The sequence below is a fragment of the Alosa sapidissima genome, chromosome 12, assembly GCF_018492685.1.
Source record: "Alosa sapidissima isolate fAloSap1 chromosome 12, fAloSap1.pri, whole genome shotgun sequence".
Classification (NCBI taxonomy): Eukaryota; Metazoa; Chordata; class Actinopteri; order Clupeiformes; family Clupeidae; genus Alosa; species Alosa sapidissima.
In genome coordinates this window covers 6,671,889-6,691,945 of record NC_055968.1, presented here as the reverse complement: position 1 = coordinate 6,691,945, position 20,057 = coordinate 6,671,889, and the positions used below count along the sequence as shown (strand labels likewise).

At 41.1% G+C, this 20,057-nt stretch overlaps 1 protein-coding gene across 1 annotated transcript; it reads right to left on the bottom strand.

The window, feature by feature from the left end:
* Positions 1 to 1,047: 1,047 nt before the first annotated feature.
* On the bottom strand, positions 1,048 to 6,109 carry LOC121724924 (60S ribosomal protein L5). Its single transcript, XM_042111868.1, has 8 exons — positions 5,980 to 6,109; positions 5,407 to 5,476; positions 5,183 to 5,298; positions 4,918 to 5,052; positions 3,399 to 3,601; positions 2,417 to 2,594; positions 2,071 to 2,159; positions 1,048 to 1,212 (listed from the first exon to the last, which is right to left on the bottom strand). Exons 1-8 carry the CDS (start codon positions 5,980 to 5,982, stop codon positions 1,116 to 1,118), a joined length of 891 nt encoding a protein of 296 aa, XP_041967802.1. The 5' UTR covers positions 5,983 to 6,109; the 3' UTR covers positions 1,048 to 1,115.
* Between the last annotated feature and the right edge of the window lie 13,948 nt (positions 6,110 to 20,057).

Here is a 20,057-nt window from a genome sequence, read left to right as displayed (position 1 = left end):
ATTTGGAACTGCACATGATGTTGCAGTGTCGGTTTACAGTACTGTTTTTGCTCCTACTGCCTCTCCAGCGTACTGACATATCCAGTTGTGATAATACATTGGGGGAATACTATATAGAATAGTTAGGGTATACAATACAGTATACATTCACTGGACACTTTTTAGCTACACCTTGTTAATACCAATTGTTGCCTTAATGATCTATGCCTTTTCTTGGTGGCATAGATTAAAGGTGGTGCATTTTCATTCATTTGCAGACGCTTTTAAATCCAAAGCAATTTACATGTCAATTATATTTCAGGCTACTGCATGCTAGCCCAGGTCCTTAACCACTACCCTGGCATCACAGTTGCTCATTTGTCAGCTGTACATTCATGACGCATATATATCCAGTTCCACCACTACCCAAAATCAGATTGGATTGAGATCTGGTAACTACTCTGGAGGCCATTTCAGTACAACGAACTTTGTCATTTTCAAGAAACCAGCTCAAGATAATTCGAGCTTTGTGACATTGCTACTTCCAGCACGAGAACACATCAGAAGATGGTCAAAGGGATGGACATGGTCAGCAGCAGTATTAAAGTAAGCTGTGGCATCTGATGCTCAATTGAGTGTGCCAAGAAAATCCCACACATCATGGCACCACCACCAGTCTGAACCATTGATACAAGGCAGGATGACCCATGCTTTTATGATGTTCATTCCGAATTGTGACTGGACACACCCTGAAACCAAGACTCAGACCAGGCAACTTCTTTCAAACCGTGTACCCAACAGTGGCCAGTGAGTATCGATAGATCAGATCTGGGACCCAGTACAAGCACCTTTACAAGTATCCTTTACAAGCTTTGAAAAGGATAAGTTTCTTGCATCAAAAAAAAAAAAAAAAAAAGACTGGAACACAATGCAGATCCATGTGAGAAACAGCAGTGACCCTGGGTGGTCAATCAATAGAAATTTAATTGCATCTTATATTTTGTTTAAAAAAAAAATAACTTGCAGAAGCATCACACCCACACCCAGGCATACACAGGCACTCTGAAGTCTTTTCGATAGATTTATTAGAACAAAGTGATTTGCCGCACTCATTTGGAGCAGACCAGGGAGGAGCCTTAGTCGGCAGCCTGCTCCTGAGCCCGGAGGTAGCTGGCCTTCTTCTGGGCCACGCGGTCTTTCCTCTGGGCAAGCGTGAGCTTGGCGCGGTTCCACCTTGCACAACAGGAAACAAAGCCACACCATTAGGAAACAGCCAGAGACGTGCGACAACATTAGAACACCGAGCATGTGGCCCGTGTACAGCAGGCGTGGAATGAAGCACAACACAATGGGCAGAAAGGAACCCAGTAAACAACTGAAACTGCCTTTAGTGGACGCATACGCACCCTCTAATGGCAGTGAGTCACATTCACATATTTTCATCAAGCCAAGAGTCTGGCATGTGCAGACAGGCAGGTAGAGAATCCCACATTAAGTCCTACAGACAGCACCATCTTCATTGAGTAATGCTGAGGCTGGGGTCAATCTAAACCATTTGCAAAAGTCTACTTCACAATGGGACAATTTCTGGGGAAACCCTCTTGGCGCTCAAACCCCGTCTTTTGAGCCATATTCCTTCCAGAATTATTAACCCTGCACAAATACCATTATAGTGTGATATTTAAGCCACTTAAAGTGCACTTTAGGTTAACTTTCACCCAGCATCCAACAAGTACCTCTAATCAGGGGACTTTGTGTTCACAATTTGATAACTGTTCAAACTATGGAACAAGATTTATGCCAACTTCTATAGGCTTAATAGAAGAGCAGTGCTTCTGCCCCCTCAAGTCAACACCACTCCACTGAATGGAAGTGTAACATGTTGGATTTTGGCCCCATGCTCTATGAACTCAGGTCAGTCTTATCTGTAGCAACATCCATGGCATCATCAATGCCATATGCTTGATCAAACTCATGTTACATGAACTGTGGCCCAGTACAACCACCATAAGGGTCCTGTCAAGCATACAAGTCGCGTGTTGTGCTCATTCTGTCCAGTAGATCTCCCCAAAGCCCTGGTGCCAAACTCACCTCTTCTTCTTGACCTCCTTCTTGGGCTTCTTCTCGTGTACGGGGTTCTCACGAATGGACGCGTGCGCCTTTTTGTACATCTCCTCGACCTGGAGATCACAGGTTACACACATTTTTGTCACTAATGGCACAAACCATGCAAACTGAGGACAGTACATCTTAAAACTGAAGTTATCATACAACACTAAAAATACATGCAATAAAAAAAAGATTGATATTGGCTCGCTTTAATACTAAAAGCATTTAAAATAGCTTCAACTTTAAACCACATCCAGGATTAGAAGTTGGCATTGTGGTGGACAGCCATCAACGCTGTAGTGGTTATGAAAAGTTGTTTTTCTCTTACTGAATCTGGGGTGACGCCATTCTTGATGAAGCGGGAGAACTGTTTTTTGTAGGCATCTTCATCCTCCTCCATCAGGAGACTCATGTATTCCGAGATGTTCAGGCCCAGGATGTGTTTACGATGGACCTCGGCGTTGAATTCCTTGCTCTCGGTGTCATAACCGGGGAAACGCTTGGTGCTGAAAAAGAGGAAGTGACGATTTAAATCAGGTAAACTCAGACAAGCAGTTACCACTGCAAGTTTCATTAGGCATATTTTAGGATTAGGGAAACAAGTCTGAGCAAGAGCCACAATATCGAAACGTTACACAATGAGATTATGAATCGATCCGGTGTGTGGATCTCTTTTCCTCTTAGATTAGTCAGACATACATGCATGCTACCCAGTTATAGTTATAGGCTAGTTATACAGGTATAGGCCTGGTGTGGTCCTGCATCTGTCCCGTGCACGCGGCAAGAATTGTGTCATCAACACGGCTTATGGGAGGGGTCATGTGCCTCCCAACAATTGTGACTGCGCATAAATGACTTACGTCATCAACGTGCGCAACTGTGCAGAGGAACATAGCACCTCCTGTAGACTACATTGCCTAGAGCCCCGTTTCACATCCTTTCACAGCCAAAGGTAAGGATTAACCGTAAGCACCATGAGGCGTGGCCTGTGGTTACCTCGGAGCATCTGCATGAAGCTCTATTAACACAGACCATGCTGCTGCCCTCAGCCCCGTCTTGAAACGTGCTTACATCAACTGTGCAAATGAAGGACCAACTACAATTTTGCTCAGTTTAAAAATGTATCATCATCGAGCAGCAGACAGCGTGTGTGCAGCCAACCATGCAAACACCCTCAGCAACTACAGCAGCTCACCATACTCATACTACTGCCACTTGTACTACCTCTACAGCTCTGAAATCAGCAAGGCGGTGAGGTTTAGACTTTGCCAGAGACTTCCTGCTGTGGTCATATCGTGCTGGCCCCTCACCTGTGAGGAATGGACAGGCCTCCATCGACGGCACCCTTCAGAGCTCCGAACACCTTGTTACCAGTGGTGGTTCTGGCCAGGCCGGCGTCGAGGTAGCAGGTGAATGCACCTGGCTGCCCGTCGATGCTCTCCACATTGAACTCGTCGCCTGTGATCTCAACCTGGCCCTCGTACACCTTATCCAGGCCAAATTTGTTCAGCAGCTGAGGAGACAAAAAAAAAACATCACTTCAGTTGTTTGCAATGCAACCTTATGACAGTGCTTGCACGCATGTTCAACACTCATTTGAATGTATGGAATCATATAAAAGGATGACCTAGCATTGGTAAGTGATGCATATAAAAGGATGACCTAGCATTGGTATGTGATGGCAGTTTCTGAATTTCAGACTCGCTGCTGCTGAGAAAGATTTTCTGGGCAGATAAAGGAAAACATAGCTGGCCTCCTGAGCAATCTCAGATGGCAGAGAAGTGGAATAATTACCTTCCACCTAACAGACAAACACCAGACATGCCTCCACCTCAAACACCAAAGACACTTAACACAGAAGTCATTAAATTGTTATCTGCTTCACATTAGCCAAAGGAACTCAGGTCAGTCTACTCTGGTCATAATATACAAAGACACCACTAAAAAGGAGCTCAACCAAACTTAAAATATTTCAATGGCACATGAAACCACTGTTAAAAGTTTCAGTAGTTCTACATGTGCTCCACATATCACTGCACTGCCAGTCATCACCAGCAGGTGCTGGTCTGTACACTTCCAGAGTCAATATTTTCAGAAATCCCATTCATGAGAACTATTCAGTAAACTTCCTGTTAGATTTCGAAAGCTTTACTCTTCACTTAATAGACTGAAGACCTCAAGTATTGCGCTTTCTATTGTTTGGGCTTGAGTTTGACGGAGTTTCAAATTTTGGGTAAATCTTACTAAGACTGAGCAAAGGAAGGAAAAAAAGCTATCCATCTATAAAATATCTGATGGCCATTTCTTACATATTTGCACATAAATTAAAGATTCAAATGGAGGCATTCATGTCTTAATTAATTTCCAACCACCACCTATATATCACAATAGTTCCAGAATCTTAGTTATATTGGAGACTGTTCAACACTACCGAAATTTCAGTGTTTTCCCAATCAGGTTTTCCCAGGCAGTGCTTATGCAGCACTGTCTAATTGCCATATCTTATCACTTGCAATCTGAATTGAACTCGAAACAAATCAAGCACATTGAAACAGAACTACTAACAAGTGTGAAACAAAGAGCCAGTGCATCCCAGGCTTGGGGTCACCCAGGGACAGGACTAAGTATCCATCGCCACAGTAGAAGGAGGGCCCCATGATGTACTTTAGTCTTCTTTCCCCCCTTCCACTAATGACTTACATCTGTGGCACTCATGAGACACGCTGTGATGTCTGAAGTTTTAGTTCCCAAACAAGCATTCTCTAGTGAGGGGTTGGTGTGTGTGTGTGTGTGTGTGTGCACTGGGTAAAGAGCAGAGGAGGACCTCACCCGGCGAGCCAGCAACAGACCGGTGCAGTACGCGGCGGCATAGTTCGTCAGTCCGACAGAGATGCCGTATTTCGGCAGCTCGTGGGAGTAGGCGGCACAAACAATCATGTCACCCTCGATCCTGGCATAGGCGATCTGATGTAGACACACAGGTACAACACAATCATTACTGTGGTCATAAAAACAGCTTCATTCAGGTCCAGTACACACAGAAACATGAGAAGACTGAAACACACGCCAAACTTGAAACTGCATTCAAACTAACCTGACAGATGATGTCTCTGTTGGAGAATCGCACAATCATCCTGTATTTGGGAGTGTTGTACTTGTTCTTGTCCTGGATCACCAGTCTTTTGCGGGCAAAGAAGTCAGTCTTTCCCTCTGAAAAAAAGCCAGTAACCACAATTTAACATATTTCCAAATATGTTCATTGCAAAACAAGCAACTCACGTTGTATACAAATTGATAGGATAAAATGCACAAGCTTACCTCTCCTTCTCCTGAATTTGACTTGGTACCTCTTGAAGTAGGCCTTATTCTTCACCACTTTAACAAATCCCTGAAAAACATGTAGGCGCGATCAGTTTATTTCACTCAAGACACCATTCACTGACAAGCGAATCATCTACCGAGAATATGAAGAGATAACGTGAATTCAAAGTCACGTTAGGCCTACGACTATTGCAGGAAACCTGACAATCATGGCAGCACACATCTAGTTAGCCTTAGCCGAATAGCTAGCTAGTTGGCAATATGTTCCGCTGACAAGACAAACGAGTCACATTATTTCCAAAAGCTCGTGTTTGCTTGCTGAAATACGTTGCCGAAACAAGGACAAAACTTTCGGACAAATTGAGGCATGTACCTAGTATCAACCATTCCAAAGAGAATCCGAAATTCTGGCCATTAGGCCACGTTTGAAAAGACTACCGCTATGCTACACCGGCAAGAATCTACAATCATCCTAATAATTAGTAAAATGTAAAAAACATATTTAGGCATAAAACAACAGTGCATTGTCATACATGTTAGAATTCGTGCATATCATGGCACTTTACTGACCATTTTGAGGACTTTTAGATCTCCTGTTTCAGGAGCCCGAAGTCACAGACAGGGTTTTGGACTCCGCTGGACTGAAAAAGAAAGACTGAATTGCGCATGCCCAGTAAATACCATGGCCGGCCAAGCCACATGTTTGACAGCATAGCGGCAGTCAAACAGAGCCATCGTAAACAAGTAACTACCACCTGCTGGCGAGGAGGAATCACAACAGCTGACTCGGACCAACAACGCATACACCTGCGACTTTTCATCATTTAGTATTTCAGTCCTTGAGCCAGACACCCTAATTTTGGTCAGTCGGTAAAATTCGAGGAGAATAAGTCTCTATAGTGATTTTTGACAAGGTATAGACCTATACCCTAGAATATGTCACATAAAGAAGAAGGTTTCTGTACTTGAAATGTATAGCCTATACAAATTATTGCATTTAATGCATGGCTCATTTACATATTTATACATATATAATATCAGAAAACATGTAATACAAAAAATTGTCTTAATGTAATCACCGGTGGAAGTTTTGTGGGGATATCTAGTTAAGATATTTATCCTATTCATCTGGTGTGTGTGTGTACATACAGTGTACGTGTATGTGCGCAAGTGTCTTACTGATTTTAGTGACTCCCTTAATGGCAGGCATCTACATCTAGCTGCAACTCTGGCGCTACCCTGTTCCTAATATTCTTAGAATTTGATTGTTCTCAGACTTTTCATTAGGGTAACTGGCAACACGATTGAGTATGAAAAAGAGCATCCCAGAGAGGCAGGGTCAAGATGTATGGGTATTCATCACTCTGTGTAAACCTGTGTGGACAAAAAAGAAGTTTGGGTGGATTGTTTTGAATTCAGGAAAGCAATACCGGATTTCTTTAAATTGGCAGCACTCAATAAGGAAAACTCTGTTACCATGCCTTGCTGCAATGGGTACACTGGCATCCAGGACTGCCCGTGTCTGCCTCTTTCAATAGCCAGGCTGTGGTTGCTTAGTCTGTCAAGAGTTTCCTCTGTTTGACGTTTGCCACAGCCTGTTTAGGGCCAAATAACATAGACATTTATTTTGTCCCTTGTTTCAGTCCAGCAAGTCATATTATTTTTCCGCATTTATTATTTGGTTCTGCCAAATTGTTTGAGAAAGGGTGAAGGTCCTGATTAGTTGTATCAGCTGGATCAGTACTTTGTGTGAGCCTCAAGATAGAGGGCTTGTTTTTACACTCATCCTAGGGCTTTAAAACAACAAGAGCTGGGGTCACTTGTTATGAGATGGCTCTTTTTCAGCCCTGCATGCATTGTTAGGTTTGTTCCTCTGTGAGGATGCAGAACTCTGCATGCAGGGTTTTGACTGGGTGTTTGTCCCATTTTTCAAATCCATAAGAGGACCCATACTTCACTGCTGTATAATGTAATTGGTTAGATAACTGTTTGGAATATTCTGAGCTAGATTCTAATGGGTAAATCGAATAGATTTTACAGACAACCATTAGTTGTCAATCAAGTTGTAGATAGAAGTAGGATGCACCAAAGGCAGAGCTCAATTGCAAGCATCAGGGTCTGAATATTTATGTAAATGGGATATTTCAATCTTTTATTTTTTTATATAAATTTACAAAACACTAAACACCCTCTTTTTTGTGGAGTATTGGAGTATTGTGTGTAGATTGATGAGAAAAAAATGAATTGAATCCATTTTAAGACGAGTCTGATATGTGGAATAAACAAAATGTGGAAAACTTGAAAGGGTCCGAAAACTTTCCGGTTGTACAGTAAATATTGAAGAGGATAGAGGGCAGCTCTGTCTCACATCCCGTTCTAGAGTAAATAATTTCTGTTTGTTTGTTTGTTTCCAGTTTTGATTGCACATTTGTTGCTTAAGGATGTTTTTATTATGTTATTACTATTAGTGCTATTTTACTAGCAAATTGGAATCCCTCTGAAAATCTACAAAGCAAGCAAATATTTTTTGAAGTGCTTTCTTCTACACTGGTATGTTGGAACAGTTGCCACTTTCCATCTCAATTTTAAATCTCAGAGGGGCCTTTAGAAGTCAGGTTTAGACTTTTTTATGGAACTGAGTAACAGATCTCATGTGTATATGTGTTTATCTTATATGTGTATATCTTGTGTATCTTATATATCTCGTGTATATCTTATCTACAAATCAGAAAAAGTTAGGACGTTGTGTAAAATGCAAATAAAAGAGAATGTGACAATATACAAGTCTCGTAAACCCATATTTAGCAGCAAAAAGGAAACAACATATCAAATATTGAAAATGAAAATATGGACAATTTCATGGAAAATATATGTTCATTTTGAACATTTTATGCCAGCAACATGTTTCAAAAAAAGTTGTGACAGGGAATGTTTACTGTGCTGCTTCACCCCTTAACAACATTCTGTAAATGTTTAGGAACTGAGACCAGTTGCTAGAGTTTTGAGAATGAAATGTTGTCCCATTCCTGCCCAATATAGGATTGCAGTTGCTCAACAGTATGGGGTATTCTTAATCATGTTTTTTTTATTCCATAATGTACCTAATTTGACAGGTCTAGACTGCAGATGGGCCATTATATGGAGAAATACTGTTTAGGCATTGTTTTCCTGAAGGTCTTCCCTGGAAAAGACATTGCCTGGATTGCAGCATATGTTGCTCAAAACCTGTATACATCATTCAGAATTGATTGTGCCAGATGTGCAAGATGCACCTCCACACCGTCGTAGATCATCATCATCATCAACCGTTTTTTATTCAGGAAGAAATTGACTGAGCATCAAGCTCTTTTACAGCAATGCCCTGAGTTACAAAACATACAACAACAATAATCAAAATAGCAAAACAAGAACAATAAAAAGACACAAAAGGCAAATAATAATAATAATAATAATAATAATAATAATAATAATCAAATAAAAGAAAAATTAAAAAATAGAAAGAAAAGAAGAAGGGGAATATATAAATAATAACGATATAAAAGGTCTAAATATTGCACAATGTTTCTTACTGTCAACAACAGTATATAATTTACTACAGCAGTTGCTGCTGTAATTGTGCTGTGGCCAGCTCTGAACCCAGATAGATAAGGACTTAATATATAAAATATGATGACAAAAAGGAACAAAGCTTGGAGATTGGCCTATAGTTATTCAAATCACTTGGGTCTCCTCCTTTATGTAAAGAGTCGGCTGTTTAGGTTCAGCAATGACAGGGTCTGCAATCTTTAAGAGATGTGGGTCTAACCGATGCACCCAGAGAGCTTTTCATACACTTGGAATTACACAGTCCAACCTCAGATTGGTTTACAGGTCTAAATGAGAAGGAAGCGTTATTAGGCCTATTTGAAAATAAAAACCTCTCTTCTTCAGGACTAGTGACACTGAAATGGACTTGTGTCTGGTGCCATATCCACATTATTCAATTGATCAAGAGTACCACATTTGATAAAGTGGTCATTAAAAGCATTACAAATATCCATTTTCTCATTTACCACTTTAGAATCCAACATCAAAGACCTTTAAGTGACTTAATCACTTTCCAGAATTTCGCTGAATTGGGTTGGGTGTTTAAAGTTGGGTTGGATACTTGAGATGAGTCCATGATTTCCAATAAAAAATAATTGCAAATTTTGATTGGTCTAACCACAGGACCTTTCCCACATTACCTCAGTCCATTCTAAACAAGCTCAGACCCAGAAAAGGCAGTGGTAATTGTACAATTTTGGCTGTTGCATGGTAAAGTTTACACTAGCATTTCTGAATTGAGTATCAAACTGTGCACATAGACAATGGTTATCAGAGGCTTTCCCAAGCCCATACATTGGTTTTCTTTACAGAAACAGGTCTGGTTTTGATGCAGTGCCATTTGAGGTCCAAAAGACCACACGGCCATCCAATATTGTTTTTCAGCTCTATGCTTTGTTTGCAAAGATTTGGATTCTCTAAATATTTTAATTATATTACAGATGATTAACTCCCCAAATACTTCACAATTCAATGTTAAGAAACATTAAAATTACATTGTTTCATCATTTGTCCACACAGGTGATGAATACTCCTACATCTACTTCTAAGAGATGCCTCTCTGGGATGTTCTTTTTTATACCCAATCATGTTGCCAGTTACCCTAGTTATGAAACATTCTTCTTTTTGTTTCTTTATCATTACACAACTTTTCCAGCATTTTGTTAACCCCTGTCCCAATGTTGCTGGTACCAAAATGAACATTTGTCATTTTCAACATTTGATATGTCGTCTGTGTCCTTTTTGCAACTAAATATGAGTTTAAGAGATTTGCAGATTATTACATTCTGCTTTTATTTACATTTTACACCATGTCCCAACTTTTTCGGATTTGTGGTTGTATTAAGTATATATATATATATATACTTATATATATACTTATATATATATATAGTATAGTAAGTATAGTATATAAGTATATATACTCTTTTGATCCTGTGAGGGAAATTTGGTCTCTGCATTTATCCCAATCCGTGAATTAGTGAAACACACTCAGCACACTTGCACAACTATAACTGTGTGAATGTGTGTGCCTGTACAGTTTATAACTGTGAATGTGTCTCACAGTTTATAAGTGTGTGTGTGAGAGCTTGTCAGTGGCTCAATGTTTCAACGTTACAGGACCATGGGTGAAAAGGCAAAATTCAAGGGGATGTTAATGTGCGTGAACGTGTGTGTTTATCTCAGTAGAAAGTACATTTCAACATCAACCCAGCCTTCGTTCAACACATAAATTCACTTATTGTATGACCACCTGCAGATTTCCACAAAACTTGTGTTGTGGCATACCTCCAGAGGATGTCAAGTTAATCAGAAATTAAATTTGGTGCAGTTCAGAACATCTCAACTGAAGATATATAGGTGAAGTATAATATTGCATTTTCATTTTGATCAATATCGCATGGTATAATATTGCATTTTCATTGTTTTTTGGGGGGGGAGGGTGGGTGCAAAATCACAAATGAGTGGTTATGGGCTAAGTTGATGTGGGCCCTTGAGGCCAACATACAGTAACAACATATTAATCTGTATTTAAGTAGGCTAAAGTTTATTTTATTTTTTGGGGGGTGGGGCTTTGTGATACCTCCCTGAAATGACTTTTTGCAGGTTGGGATGTCTGAGTATGTGTGTTTGTGTCCGTCTTTGTTTTTGTGGTTATGTTAGTTAATGTGAATGGTAATGTTGTTGTGTGTGTGTGCGCATCAATGTGTTTGTGTTTATAAAGTTGTGTGTATTCAGGATGTGTGTGTGTGTGTGTGTGTGTGTGTGTGTGTGTGTGTGTGTGTGTGTGTGTGTGTGTGTGTGTGTATGTGTATGTGTGTGTTGGTGTGTGGCTGGGTGTAACCCCCCCCCATCTTTGTGTGTTGACATCAATTCTTCCTGGCCCTGTTTAGCTGCTGGACTGGTGCATATTATGTGTTTGATTTTCTCCTTTTTTGTGTTTGATTTTCTCCTTTAAGGCACATTTCAAAACATTCTAAACAATTAGCATCCGAATGAAGTATGTGCAACATCACTGCAGGTTACACTGGTAAGTAATGTTCTACTATTTTACTAGTTATTGCTATTCTCCTTAATGTAGTCTTACCAACATTTTAAATTGTTCACTTGTATTGTTGTATTGTATTGTTTTTATTTGTATGTCGCCTTGGACAAAAGCGTCTGCCAAATCCCATAACCATAACACATAATCACACTCACACCTGCACGCACGCACTCGCACCCACACACACACAAAAACACACACGCAAGCAGGCACACACACCCACACACACAGATAAACACACACACACACACACACACACAATAGCAAACACACACTATGCACACATTCATTTACATACACAAAAGTAGGGGATGGAGTAGGAGATGGAGACAAATTGACAAGCGTGATTTGTTTTTGCGGAGAGAATGTGCAGGACTGGGCGGCGGTCATATTTTGTACCACTCTGCGGTACATCTTAGTTTTGGATACAGATCAGGATCCAGATTTTGGATTTGGTTTCTTTTCCATTGTGAAATAGGGGTGAAGGTCTACAGTAACCTGACTGCTCATGTTATTGTAACGCCGAATGCTCTGGCCTGAAATGCACACTGAAAAATGATAGTCCAGGAAACATGGACAGTGCAGATGAGATTACATCAATATATTTGTCTGTGAAACTATAAAAGTATTTGGCACCCTAGGGCAGTGGTTCTTAGGGTGTTTTCACTTGTCCCTTTCAGCCTTCTAAATGAACTCAGATCGATGACTCAGATCGATGACTCAGATCGATGACTCAGATCGATGACTCAGATCGATGACTCAGATCGATGACTCAGATCGATGACTCAGATCGATGACTCAGATCGATGACTTTTGTGCCTATGTGAACATGCCAACCGAACTCTCTCTAACGCGAACCGAACTGAGACCCCCTCAGCAGGTCTCGGCACAGTTCACTTTGAGGTCTGTGGCACGGTTCACATTATCTGTGCATTGTGAACACAAATCACCCTGGGTTCTCTTTCACATTTTGCATTGTAGGCTAATGTACACTGCGTTCCAAATTATTATGCAAATTAGATTTTTCTACATTGATGCAAATGACAGTCAGTATAATTTTCAAGACATCAACCGTTATAGTATAATTCGAATTTTATTGAACAAACCTCCCAATGATAAAAAATAAAAAACTCAAAATGCACTGTTCCAAATTATTATGCACAACAGAGTTTCAAGACATTTTATCGGTTGTAAAGAATTAAAAATGGTAATTTATTGAATTTGCAGCTTTAGGAGGTGATATAAATTAAATCAAAAGTTTCAATCAAAAACATCTTAACAGGCCAAGTTACATGTTAACATAGGACCCCTTCATTGATATCTCCTTCACAATTCTTGCATCCATTGAACTTGTGAGTTCTTGGAGAGTTTGCTTTAATGTCTTTGCAGAATAGCCTCCCAGAGCTGCCAGAATGAAGAATAGCCTCCCAGGTATTCTTTGCAGCATGAGATGGTGCATTGTCATGCATAAAGATGATTTTGCTACGGAAGGCACGGTTCTTCTTTTTGTACCACGGAAGAAAGTGGTCAGTCAGAAACTCTACATACTTTGCCGAGGTCATTTTCACATCGTCAGGGACCCTAAAGGGGCCTACCAGCTCTCTCCCCATGATTCCAGCCCAAAACATGACTCTGCCACCTCCTTGCTGACGTCTCAGCCTTGTTGGGACATGGTGGCCATTCACCAACCATCCATTACTCCATCCATCTGGACCATCCAAGGTTGCACGGCACTCATCCAAAACTGTTTGAAAATTAGTCTTCATGTAGTATTATTGAGCCCACTGCAACCATTTCTGCTTGTGAGCATTGTTTAGGGGTGGCTGAATAGTGGGTTTATGCACTTGCAAACTTCTTGAGGATCCTACACCTTGAGGTGACTCGCGGGACTCCAGAGGCCAGTGGCTTCAAATACCTGTTTGCTGCTTTGCAATGGCATTTTAGCAGCTGCTCTCTTTATCCTATGAATTTGTCAGAAACCTTCCTTATCATGCCTTTGTCTGCACAAACCCGCCTGTGCTCTGAATCAGCGACAAATTTCTTCACAGTACAATGATCACACATACGTTTTCGGGAAATATCCAATGTTTTCACAATTTCACGCTTTTCAGCAGCAGAGCAATCCTTTTTCTTTCCCATATTGCTTGAAACCTGTCGCATGCTTAATAATGTGGAACATCCTTCTTAAGTAGTTTTCCTTTGATTGATTCAGTTTAGGGCACCTATCACACTAGCAGTAGACACGTCCCCCCCAATGTCTATGGTGACTATGTCCCTGGCTCTTACACTACTCTCCCCCTAGTATTTCAGACAGGCATTATGCAAATGAGCACATGTCTGAACGAAGCGAGATTCTGTTCATGTGCGTGTTCAACCATGTTCAACCATGTTCAACCATGTTCAACCTGGAGATTCTGTTCATGTGCGTGTTCAACCATGTTCAACCATGTTCAACCTGGAGATTCTGTTCATGTGCGTCGGTGTCGTTTACATATAATGTCCGCATGTAAGCATCATCTGAATCACCCGAAGGGTCAGACATCCGTTTAAGATCCGCATATATTACGGATGACATCTCTGAAATCTCTGCTATTGTTTCCACTGCAGGGCATCCAGAATGAAACTTCCCTAAATTGAGGCAATAGGGACACCCTTTATAGTCCATGAGCCACAGGCCCAAAAAGGGGTGTGTCACTACCACTTGGGGGGGCAAATTCTCACTATATTTTTCTGAAAGCTACATATCTCTGGAGTATAAAATGGTATGATAGCAAGTTGGATCTTGTAGCTTTGTGGCTGTACAGGCCTTCAAAGTTGACCTCTGATTTGAAAAAAGGAAATTCCGCCTATTGGCTTTTTCTTTGTTAAACCACTCATAAGAGCCCAGAAAATAATCCAAACCTCATTATTACTGATGCATATGATGTTGGCATACATATTTTGAATCATTATGTGATTTTGCCCTTCATTTTGGTTGATAAAATTCAAGATTTATGTGTAATAATGAGCAAATCTACGTTTTCAGAGACACAACGTGTTGAAGCACTAATTGAAATGCCCACTACCTCATTAATCAATGTATTTATACCTTCCTACCTCCCAGCAGAGACTTGAAATACAAATGATTACATAGGTCTGCATTGCTATGCTATTTACTATTTGTAAATGTACTATTCGGAAACACCCCACAATTCAGTAAATTAGTATTTTATTGAAACTACCAATAAGAGATATTCCAAGAGATCAAAACATCATCATTACCAATCACATATTACCTTTACATTCAAGGAATACCATATGAAAATTGTTCACATCACCACATGTGCCCAGCTTAACATAAATATTACAATTTTACATGGGCGTAGATTTAGGGTGGGACGCTAAGGACTAGTCCTAATCAATATTTTAAGATGACCAAATTTTCCCCACCAATATTTTAGCGAACTTATTTGTGCTGCTGATCATTCTGACCGCCAGAACAACAGTAGGCCTACAAGAAACGTCGTCATATGATTTGCTGAAAAACAGAGGGGGAGGGGGAAGGGTTATCTGACATGCACGCTACAGAAGGCCTAAACGCACGGAGAGTGACAAAGCACAGGCTGTACTTGTTTGCACCGGCAGTCAAGCGAGCGGGTGTGTCAACAACAACGGAGTTGTGGATGTGTCCCCACCAAAGCTGAGACCAAACCTACGCCCTTGCAATTTTATAATGTCCAGGGCACATGAAATACATACAGTAATTTCCTGTGTATTAGCCATATTGTGTATAAGCCACAGGACAGTGTTTTATGCAAGTTAAAAGAAACAAAACCATATACCATATTAACTGCCCCCGTGTATTAACCTCACAGCTGAAGAAATTTTGCAAAATCAATGTATAAGCTGCAGCTAATAGTTGGGAAATTATGGTAATTGCATCACAGGTGCTAAAATTATCTACATTATACATTTCAGTTGTACTTTTGACTAGTAAGAATGTGAGAATGAGATGTAGATGAACTGATTGGTGAAAATATTCATACTTTACACATTGTTATCATTATGTACAATTATTATTATTATTATTATTATTATTATTATTATCATGCTTAAAATTGTCTTTCATCTGATGTTAAAATAATTTCCATTGAAAAGAAATAATAACTATTTTCCAAGACTTGATCTACAAGTACATACATTTACAACAGTTTTAAAAATTCTACACAGTTCTGATGAGATGAGACAGAAACTGAAATTGGATCAATCCATTTTCAGAGGAACATGAGTTAATTTGCATATCTACAGCAGGCAAAGCACAACACAAGAGGTTAGGGATGATCTGATTCAGGCTCATACTACAGGCAAAGATCATGACATAGAGGCTGGAGTCAGATACACCTAAGCACAAATTCCATGATACATTGACAAAGCAAAAATTAAAGACATTTACGAGCATGAGTCAAAAAAGAAAACACAGGCACATGGCAAGACCATCATGTTAAAGACTGGACATGAGAGAAGTCTTTTGTCACCCTCTTGGACCTTGGCGACACCTGAGGGGACCCCAAGGAAAACCTCTAAAGCAGCACTTGCAAAGCATTTGCAGAAACTTGCATCACTATCAGATAATCTTCCAGATGAATATAATACAGCAACAATCATTGATGGAATGTCTCCTGTCCAGAAGGTCAATAACAATGTCTCAACTTATGCAGACATTGCTGCTGCTATTCATAGCATGATCCATAAAGAGGCAAAGCAGAGGCAGATAGTTTTTTAGATTAAATTAGATTAGATTTAGCTTTATTGTCATTGTGCAGAGAACAAGTACAGAGACAACGAAATGCAGTTTGCGTCTAACCAGAAGTGCAAAAAAGCAGAAAAGTGCAATGTGATATACTGTACACAGTATAGGCAGGTGGTGCATAGACAGGACAAGAAATATAGTGCAGTGTAGACAGTATACAGTTGTTTTGCAGAAGGTGGTTTAGAGTAGCATAAATTAAATATAAATATGTGCAGTGTATTAGCAGTTACCTTATAAGAGCAGAATAAATATGGCTATGTACTGTAATATGAACAATGTATGAACAACATGTACAGGTATGTGCAATGTAGTGGCGGTACCATTATAGTAGTAGTAAGAACAATATAGATATATTGACAGCACATTGTCTTCAGGATCTTCTCCAACACACATCCTCTACATACTTACAGCACACTGCCCCCACCTACCCACACACACACTACACACACACACACACACACACACAGTCACTGCTCCACTCCCCTCCCGCCCACACACACATCTTCACTGTCATCACTCACATACATCATACATACAGTACTCTGCTTGCAATAGTAAGTCCCTTCACCATACTTGCAGTACACTGATCCCCCCCCCCCCTCCCCTACATACACAGCACATTATTTCATCAGGAAGCTTCTCCAACACACATCCCCAACATACTTACAGCACACTGCCCCAAAATACCCAGCACATTGTCTCATGACATATTGCACACTGCCCTCTCCCCACATACACAGCACACTATCCCATCTCCCTTGTCATCCCCCCAACACACACACCAAGACCCCTGGCAGTTGGGTTAGCCCCTTGAGCCGTGGATCTGCCCAAGGTTTCTTCCTTAGTAAGGGAGTTTTTCCTTGCCCCTGTTGCTCTTGGGTGCTCCTTGTTGGTGCCCCCCATCCCAATCCTCCCCCAACTTTCTTATGCAGCCCTTGCCACTTAATCTACTAAACCCCTCTTCTACTGCAATTTTTTTACCCCCCCCCCCCCCATAAATGCACAAATAGGCTGACACCAGACATAATTTCACTGCATTTCTTACATCCAGTAACTATATGCATGTGACAATAAACTTCCTTGTATCCTTGTATATGCAGTGTATTAACAGAATATATTACAGAAAAACTGAATAAATATGGATATTTAGTATGAACCATATAGACAGATATGTACAGTATGTACAACTATGTGCAGTGTGGTAACAGTACCATTGTAGTGCAGAAACAGTAACATTACAATAGTATTAATAATAAGTGTATGTGCAGAATGAAAAGCAGTGGAATATGGCTATGTACAGTATAAGTGTAATTACAGTATGTACATTTGTAAATAAATAGATGGATGGGATAGATGGGTGGGATAGGGTGGTGCAGTTGTGTGTGTGTGGGGGGGTGGGGGGGCTAGGGGATGTCCACCTCCTTGTTGTCCCTGTCAAGGTTGCCATGGTCGTGGACACCTCAACAGGCACAGGCAAGGAGGCATCAGGCGGGGGCGGGGCAGGGGGTGATGGGGGCTTAGTTGGTTGGATGTCACCAGAATGCAGAGCTAGAGTTCAGTAGGGTGACAGCCGCAGGAAAGAAGCTTCCTCTGAACCTGCTGGTTCGGATGCGAAGAGAGACCTGTAACGCCTCCCGGAGGGGAGTGGAGTGAACAGTTTGTGGTTGGGGTGAGAACAGTCTTTAATGATGCGCGCCTTACGCAAGCATCGCTTGCCCTGGATGCCCTCGATGGAGGGGAGTGAGGAAGCGGTGATGTGTTGGGCAGTTTTCACCACCCTCTGCAGTGCTTTCCGGTCGTGGGCAGAGCAGTTGCCATACCAAACTATGATACAGTTGGTGAGGATACTCTCGATGTTGCAGCGGTAGACGTTCACCAGGATCTGAGGAGACAGATGGACCTCAGAAAGAAGAGACGCTGGTGAGCCTTTTTGATCAGGGTAGGGGTGTTGAGGGTCCAAGAGAGGTCCTCAGAGATGTGGACACCCAGAAACTTGAAGCTAGTGACATGCTCCACCTCAGTCCTGTTGATGAGAATGGGTGTGTGTGTGCTAGCTTTAGACTTCCTGAAGTCCACAATGAGCTCTTTGGTCTTCTTGGTGTTGAGAGCCAGGTTGTTATCAGTGCACCACAATGTTAGGTGCTGGACCTCCTCCCTGTAGGCCGTCTCATCGTTATTGCTGATGAGCCCAATCACCGTAGTGTCATCTTTAAACTTGACAATGGTGTTGGAGCCATGTACAGGTGTGCAGTCGTAAGTGAAGAGGGAGTAGAGAGATACACATATATTGGTAGATGTTTTTTTCCTTTATCTTGACATGTTTCGACGTATATCTTCCGTCTTCATCAGAAGGTCACACGGTGGAGTAGTGTGACACATTTTTATCAGCTGATGTTGTTACGGAGGTGTGATCCACCTGTCAGTTTTTTGACAGGTGGACCACACCTCCTGCATGCCAGAGTCATTAAGCAGGAGAACAACCGATACCACCGCTGAATAAAGAAGGCGATTGAAATAGGAAAGCGGAGCCCAAAGACGATGAACAGAGATGAGGGAGCGTATATGCTCTCCCATACCTGGAGTGCCATCCTGGGGGGCGGCTGACTGACAGCAGGAGGTGTGGTCCACCTGTCAAAAGACAGGTGAATCACACCTCCGTAACAACATCAGCATAAAAACGCGTCACACTACTCCACCGTGTGACCTTCTGATGAAGATGGAAGTATACGTCGAAACATGTCAAGGTAAAGAAAAAACATCTACCAATATATGTGTATGTGATAAAAGAAAAAACTTATTTATCTCAAGTGTAGACACAATGAATGCAATACAAGTAGTCCAGAATCCAGTTACAGAGGGAGGTATTGATGCCCAGTTCACTGAGTTTGGTGATCAGTTTGGAGGGGAGGATGGTGTTGAACGCTGAGCTGAAGTCAATGAACAGCATTCTTACATAGGTGTTGCTATTGTCAAGGTGGGACAGGGCGGAGTGAAATGCCATAGAGATGGCATCCTCTGTGCTCCTGTTCTGACGATGATGAATTCAATGAATAGATTAAAGATCCTTTGTACTCGTTTCAGCTACAATAAAAAAAAAAAACATTTGTACTGCAGACCTATGTCATCATTTAAAATTAATTTCAACTCGCAATTGAAAGTAAGGAAGGTAGAATGATCAATAAGGTCTGCATTCAGGTATTGCCATAACATGTTGCTCTGAAAACTCAATTTTTTTGCACATAAATCTTGAATTTTATCAACCAAAATGAAGAGCAAAATCCCATAATGAGTCAAAATATGTATGCCAACATCAAACACCACATATGCATCAGTAATAATAAGATTTGGATTATTTCCTGGGCTCTTATGAGTGTTTTAACAAAAAAAGCCAATAGGCGGAATTTCCTTTTTTTTTTCAAATCAGAGGTCAACTTTGAAGGCCTGTACAGCCACAAAGCTACAAGATCCAACTTGCTATCATACCATTTTATACTCCAGAGGTATGTATGTAGCTTTCAGAAAAATATAGTGAGAATTTGCCCCCCCCCCCCCCCCCAAGTGGTAGTGACGACCCCCTGTGGCTCATGGACTATTAGGAGAATCTATGTTGACACTTCTTTTTCTCTCATGTACAGCATTCCACTGCATTCTATTGAAAATGACACCCTTTGGAACACTGTCATATAGGGCAGCATAGAGGGCACTTCATATTGGCACCCTTTTCCAGTG

Coding starts and splice junctions, on each gene's coding strand:
- LOC121724924 (XM_042111868.1), bottom strand. Junction 3,602..4,917: donor GTCTGTTGCTGGCTCGCCGG/GTGAGGTCCTCC, acceptor TTGTCTCCTCAG/CTGCTGAACAAATTTGGCCT. Junction 2,595..3,398: donor GGCCTGTCCATTCCTCACAG/GTGAGGGGCCAG, acceptor CCTCTTTTTCAG/CACCAAGCGTTTCCCCGGTT.